The 6,977-nt window shown below is 49.8% G+C and overlaps 3 protein-coding genes across 3 annotated transcripts; 2 read left to right on the plus strand and 1 right to left on the minus strand.

The window, feature by feature from the left end:
* Positions 1-82: 82 nt before the first annotated feature.
* Positions 83-1,296, minus strand: BDW70DRAFT_143707 (zinc-binding alcohol dehydrogenase family protein). Its single transcript, XM_073738135.1, has one exon. The coding sequence runs from the start codon at positions 1,229-1,231 to the stop codon at positions 185-187; it is 1,047 nt and encodes a 348-aa protein (XP_073592065.1). The 5' UTR covers positions 1,232-1,296; the 3' UTR covers positions 83-184.
* Positions 1,297-5,265: 3,969 nt separating this feature from the next.
* Positions 5,266-5,694, plus strand: BDW70DRAFT_163736 (uncharacterized protein; the record flags this gene model as incomplete). Its single annotated transcript, XM_073741353.1, has 1 exon — positions 5,266-5,694. One exon carries the CDS (start codon positions 5,266-5,268, stop codon positions 5,692-5,694), a length of 429 nt encoding a protein of 142 aa, XP_073592066.1.
* A 514-nt stretch (positions 5,695-6,208) lies between these two features.
* Positions 6,209-6,703, plus strand: BDW70DRAFT_143708 (uncharacterized protein). Its single transcript, XM_073738136.1, has 3 exons — positions 6,209-6,444; positions 6,503-6,585; positions 6,647-6,703. Exons 1-2 carry the CDS (start codon positions 6,253-6,255, stop codon positions 6,524-6,526), a joined length of 216 nt encoding a protein of 71 aa, XP_073592067.1. The 5' UTR covers positions 6,209-6,252; the 3' UTR covers positions 6,527-6,585; positions 6,647-6,703.
* The last annotated feature ends 274 nt before the right edge of the window (positions 6,704-6,977 follow it).

Consider the following 6,977-nt stretch of genomic DNA (forward strand, 5'->3'; position numbering starts at 1 on the left):
AACAAGCTGAGTTGGCAGAAGAAAATGACCAAGCGAGATTTCTTAGGCTCTGTCAGAGCCAAGTCTAGGCCATTCGAAGGCATTGCTGAAGCGGAATCATTGCTTTCCTGCTGGTCTCAATCTTATCTATTTACACAATACAAGCCAGAGCTGTCAGATATAGATGTTGAAGAGATCACCACATCTACGGCGTCTCCTCCACCCTGTAAACCAACTTTTCCCCACTGACCTTATCCTCCTTCAGCAACTCCAACCCTTCAAGCACCCCCTGGAGTCCGTTCTTCCCAACGCTTGGCCGATGCACCTTGACCTTCCCATCCTGCAGCAACGACTCTGTAATAGTGGCAAAGCGCGCCGCAAACTCTTTATCTTCCGGCTTGGCAGGAAGCGTCTTGTCGCCAAACTGAAACTCCTCGCCAATAGCCGTGTAGGCAAGAGTGACTCTCGAGCTGACATTGGCGCGGTCAACGCCGACGGGCAGAAGCGCGCTGTACTCGCCGCCGCTGGTGGAGAGAGCGCCGTCGCAGAATTTGGCGCTGGGCTCGAGCGAGATCGTGTCAAGCACAAGATGGAGCTTGTCGTTCGTGTACTCGCGGATCTTGGCGGGAGCGTTGGCGTCCTTGTAGTCAAAGACTGCGTCCGCACCGAGACTCTTCACGAGATCGAAATTGTGCGGACTGCAGGTTGTGAGCACCGTGTAGCCGGACAGCTTAGCGAACTGGATCGCGAGCGTCCCAGTTGCGGTTGAGCCGCCGTAGATGAGGATCGGCTCGGGCGTCTTGGTGGGTTCAGTCGGCAGGGCAAGCTTTAGACTCTGATACAGTGCCTGGCCGACAGTCATGATGCCCACACCGAGCGTCGCGGCTTCTTCAAAGCTCATCTTGTCGGGGATATGCATCTGAATGTCCCCCTTGGCAACGACGTACTCTGCGAACGCGCCATCTTCGGGCTGCACCTGGTTGGAGCCGTGGATGAACCCGGCGATGCGGTCGCCCTTCTTAAACGGTTTCTTGACGTTCTTGCCGACCTCCTCGACGATGCCCGCATAATCGCAGCCGACGAGGACACCGGGAGGTGCAAGGTATGCGATGTGTTTCCAGTCAGTGGGGTTAAGGGCCACAGCCACGTTCTTCACGAGGATGTAGTCATCACGAAGAGCTGGGATGGGACGGTCAGTCACCAGGCCTCCCTGTTTAGGAGAGGTAATCACGACGGCTTTCTGAGTGCTCATGGTGATATGAGAGTGGGTGTTTGGCTGGTAGGTGAGATTATCGGCAGTATGTGCGGGAAAGTATGTGCTATGTCTTACCGTTGTGACGTCGGTAGGAGGAAGCTATATATGACGAAACCACGAGACAGATGATTACAAATGCAGACGGGAGTGGGACGGTTCTTTGCTCTTCTGTTGCTGGCGGTGTCTAAGGGAGTGGATCCCCAATTTACGGATTGCTGATCGTCAGATGGACCGATATTCCTGCAGGAAAAATGTGGTTTCCATAACAGGTATCGGCCTATCAGGGCAAGGCTGTGAGAACTGTCATATCACGCCCAGGGGAGTTGGATATAAATTACAAGGCGGGCTCGGAAACGTTGTCTTTTGCCGCCAAAATTGTGCCGAATCCCTTGTCTAGATCGTCACAAGTGCCAGGCTTACTGCCCGGAGTACCAAATTACACACTTGAGGTATCAGAGCAGCTGTAAACGCTAAATTGCGGCCGAAATCCTAAAACATAGACACACAAAGTCGGGTGGCTGATTTGTAATCGAGATCTGTTGCACCATACCCTACGTACCGTGATCTCTGCTGACTCACGATAGTTTATAAGAGAGTACCAAGGTAGACTATGACCAGCCCGTGCGTGTAGGTGACAGCAAGCATGCGAAAAGGCCCTGTGGATGTTTCCATGGGCGCTGAGCGCCACTCGTCCCACGATGTCTACCTAGACGTATGTGTCGTCGGGTCCTGGTTGTCAAGCTGGACATAGCAAGGCCAAGAACTCCAGTTTTATCATATTGGAACTCTGTAATGGATAGGACAGCTTAACTTATTATGGTCACCAGGAGGTTCGGTTGAGAAGGTTGATAGTACTAGACTTACACTTCAACGGAGGGTTTGTTTCCTATAGTACTCCATCCTGAGTAACGGAAAAAAGATGCACACAATCCTTAGCAAAAGTCGCACAGAGAGGAGGTAATCATTTACGTCTGGGACCGTACAGTACCACAGCTATAGCCGCCATTTTGGTTGCTACAAGCACCGCCATACTAGAGAAAGCTGGGATAACGCCCAAAGGCCATTCCAGCAAAAAAAGGGAAAGAAAGAAAAGAAAAAAAAAATGGGAAAAGAGAGGAGAAAGGGGTAAGAAAAGGGATGGGAACTACAAAAGGTATGCTTTAAATAATAATCTTTATAGAACAGCCAACAACATCCCGGACATTATGAACAAGGTCCTAACGAAATATGGTCATGAGTATGGCCACTCCCCACACCCTCTTCAACAGCAGCTACAATATAACTAGCATATGAGAACGAGAGTTCTTTATGATATCTGCAGATTAGCGGCTCCATCCTCTCCGACGTGCTCGCGGAAGATTAAATGTTCCTCTTTGCTGGTATGTTTGTCGTCGAAGCTCAAGGTTGTCTCTAGTGTCCTCCTTGGCGTCATCATTGCTGCCCTCGACAGCAGCGGTGTTACCTTTACCGTTGTGCTCTTGTCAGTGATATAAGGTGGGCTCGGTTTATTGTTGGATGAGTCTAACTTTGGAATAATACATTGATACTTCGCTAGTACGGCGCGTACGGCGCACTTCCTAAAATGCTGTTGTCATTATGACCACAGCGCTCAATACCTCTGAATCTCTCTTGTTCCTAAGTTCCTAATAGACAAGGTTCTCTATACCCTCTGATACTCAAAGCATGGCATTCACCTGTCTCTTAGTCTGATAGCATAAGTAGTGTCCATAGCAAGATCCCGGACCTCGGCTGCGTTGGATTTTACTGCAGAGCCATTTGGGCCTGCTGATAGTAACGCTAACAGTATCTTCGCTACCAGTACCCTTATTTGCAGCTCAGATTTTCCCCCGGTATCGGTACTCCCTACACTGCTACTGTCTCTACCCGCCTTCTCGACCGCAGGAAGGTATGAGAACTCATCATTGCATATATTCCACTTTCCTGCGAGCCGCAGAGTGAGGCTTCGTCTGCTCCGTTCCCAGTGACTGGAGGTGCTGTGGATACATATGTATGCTCAAAGGGGAACAGAAGGAAACAGTATCAACGACACGAACGTAGCCTACTAAGGGTCGGACGCTATATTACAATTGACTATCTATCTCGTTGACGATAGATCTCTTTCCTGTGTCTCTCGATATATTGAGGGGTCAGATCCCCAGGGGTTAGATGTCTGGCCGCTTATACCACGTGGCCAGCAATCTCATCCCAGGCACTGGTGCTCGAGATGAGCCATCACTTGATATACCTATATCAGGAGGTGTATCCGTACTTCCCCATCAGAGTATTCCGATTAGCTCGAAGGAAAGCAGGAACGCTTACCTAGCCTAACTTTGCCAGACTCTCACATTAACAGTCCCGACGCAGCAATCCCAGAACGGCCCCACCACTCAGACGCCTACATTAAATCAATAATCCCAGCCCCTGAAACTTTTGGTAATACACATCGCTGACAAGAACAGCGAGTCATATATATTGACGTGGCGGAATCGGGCGTTTGAACTATGCCGAGGCTGTCGGCCGCTGCATCGGTTGTAATATTTCCACTGAACTCCATGACCCCGTCAGGATAAAATCACCCAAGTAGTCGTAGTTGACCGCAAGATGGCCAGTAGTGGAAGCGCATCTGTCGCCAGTGACGGCTAGTTGTTCATTGGTCTTCAGTACTCCAGCATGATTATTAAGAGCTCGTTACATGAGGTAACTTCACAGCCACCAGGCCAAATATACCTGGAACCCTTACATGGTTGTAAGTGCATCCGGAGTCACATTGAACAGTAGACAATGGGAAAAGAGAATAACATTATCTGCATGGGCATGGAAATGGGTGTAGTAATTAGTTAGCCTAGCCTGCACTGTGCCAGCCAAAAAGGGGTCCAAGGATTGTCGAGATCACGCTCTTGGCCACTTTAGGGCTATACTTGGTGTCTCTGGAAGGGGAAGTGCCAGCTCCCCATACGTCCACATTTGGCGCCTTATAAGGCCTTCTGTAGGCGCTGAGCAGACAGAGCCTGCTTGTCATGTAAGACTTGTCCGCTACAGAAGAAGCCAAATGCCTAAACCTCTGCTATACGAGTTCGGGTGCGTGTTTCCTGTATTAACTCCGTATAGATATTTTAGTTGAATACTCGACTTTTACGTCAGTCCTAGAGCATACATAACTAAGTGGGCTAATATTTTGACGTTGAAATAGTCAAGGATCGTCTCGTGTTTCGCGCCCTTACACATCTCCAACTCCAAATGTCTGAATCAAGCAGATCACCGGCTGGCAGCAGGTGCGCCATTACAGAGACCAACAAGGCCACCCCGTCGTTCTTGAACAATATATTGAAGAAGACTACGATCCCGATCCTAGCCATCTGGTTCCCATCCAGATTTACAGCACCGTCCCTTTAGACGCAGACCACGAAAATTCACGCGCGTATTTCCTGCAAGGATTCTACAACGACGAAGTCCTTCCCTTATTTGAGATCTACTCATTCTGTCCATCAGATGCCTTTGCCTGCATCGAACACAGCCGCCGGGAAATCGCATACCGCAAATCCCAGCACCGTCTAAAAGTCCCCAAATCCGCCGCCGCTTATTTCCGCAATCTTTCAACGAGAGTAGCGACAGACCAATTGGTCGGAGTCTCCTTTTACAGTCTCACAGCTACCGTCTAGGCTCTGTTGGAGACGGGACTTATATACTGAAGCCAGTGGTGCTCCGGACCTCCTTGCCTTCAACCGCTCGTTCTCCAGGTTTCAAGCTGATGTGGACCAAGAGCAGAGGAGAGAGGACGCTGATGGTGAGCTTGGCCTGGCTGGGTTCGAACTATCGATCGAACGCATTCAGTGCCAGATCGATGTCTCCCAGGTTATAGTGAGAGATATCTTCGCTAATGCTCACCATCTGGAGCTTGAATATGCATTGGATGCGGATGAGGTTGTTCCTGCAACGCAGAACGGCCTCCTGATCTTGAAGCGGAGATTCGCCAACAGCTGGAGAGGCAGTCAACGGAGATCAACTATACAGTCGATACTACGTTCCGCATCATGGAAGATGATGGCGCCGGAGTCGTGACTGCCACCAATACCTCCGAGGAAGATGACGCTGACCTGCAATACCTCGTCTACGCGCCCTTTCTCAGCCACTGGCGCAACGTCCCTCATTTATCTATACCTCTGCTCAAAGCTACCGGTCGCCTTTTTTCATCGTCCCTCCTCTTCCGCCTCCCTTCCCAACAAACTATCGACCCAAAATTTTTCATCCCAGAGTCAACATCCTGGTCCTCCATCAGACCTGCTAACAGCCACCTCATTCAGACCCTCACAGCGCCTTTCCCTGTCGGTGCCCGTCACACCATCCCCGTTGCAGGTTCCTCGAGCGAAATTTACCGCATCTACCCCCAGTACCAGTCCGACACCGTGGGCGCCGCTGAGCACATGCTCACAAACCCGTACCAGAATTTGCAGTTGTGTTAGATCGGCTTAACTTTGTGGGGGGGCCAGGTGTCTACTTTTATATGTCGGAGTATACGCCCTCAGTTGACATCCCGCCTGAGATGCAGCCGTATCCGGATGTCACACAGGTTTGGCGTGTTGTGGGGATGAAGGAGGTTAACAGGTTATTGGGGATGCTAGGGGTCGGCGAGGGAAGGGTTGAGTGAATTGATGTCTCTACAATAACATTTGATTCGAAACTGCTCCACTGACTAATTGTACCAATCTCATATTCTAGGTCCGCGACGCTGCCATCTACCTGAAACTCCGTCTATAAATCACTGAGGTCTAGCATTAGGCTAACCAGCATATAACTGGGGAATCCTGAGTTCCTTCCCCTCCCTGGTTACACTGAAGCTGGAGCATAACCCCGTGTCAATTCTGTACCCTTGGTAAATACCTGAAATCGGTTACTCGGGTTCACTTAGGCATTAAAGGGCTGTGTATCTGCCAGAAATGTCATTGTGTCCGTGAAGTTTAGAAACCTGCCAGAGTCGCAGAGGCCATCCCACTGGAACAAACTAATCTCGTTGTCGACATATGCTTGCTCTCACGGCTTCTGTGCCCCACGCACTGTACTTCTTAGCTAGTCCTGGCCCTCCTGCCTTAACCTTGCTCAAAATACCCCCTGAATACAGCAACAGCCACCACTGTGACACCGCCGTAAGTCACCCGGGTATGCGAATCCCATCGCATGAACTTTTCTATGCAAATAGACATTCTGTCCAAGACCTTGAAGGGTACAGTAAGGATCTACCAGTGTGTTAAATATATCACTGGGGATACCCACTTAGTTTATTCCAGCGCAACCTAATCTATAGTTTCTTCAAACGCGACATTCGGCACAATATATATTTAATAGTTTGAGTCACACTGTGAATCGGGAAAGGTGAGTGAAGACGGTCTCCCTTTGAACATATATATCAATGCTCACAATGCTATCGCGATACCCTTGAGTGCCTCGCGACACTACAACATGCGCTCGCTGCAGGGAAAGGTTGTAGGTTATAGCCTTAACTATTTGATTTGATTTGATTTGATTTTATTATTTAACGTCACTCGGCGGATCACGGGCCCCACGTGATCTGCGGCCTCCCAGGGGGCATCTGGACGTGCTGTCTAAACAGAACTCCCTAAAACTAGCTAGATACAGGTTTGAAGCAGCAACTATGGACAATATATGTTGGAAATGAGCGGAAGAAGCATCCGGCGCTACCCTGGCCAGGTCTTCGAGGGCAGATGCCCGTTTTGACTACCTATAGATT

The sequence above is a fragment of the Aspergillus foveolatus genome (genome assembly GCF_047715535.1).
Source record: "Aspergillus foveolatus strain CBS 279.81 unplaced genomic scaffold BDW70scaffold_77, whole genome shotgun sequence".
Lineage (NCBI taxonomy): Eukaryota > Fungi > Ascomycota > Eurotiomycetes > Eurotiales > Aspergillaceae > Aspergillus > Aspergillus foveolatus.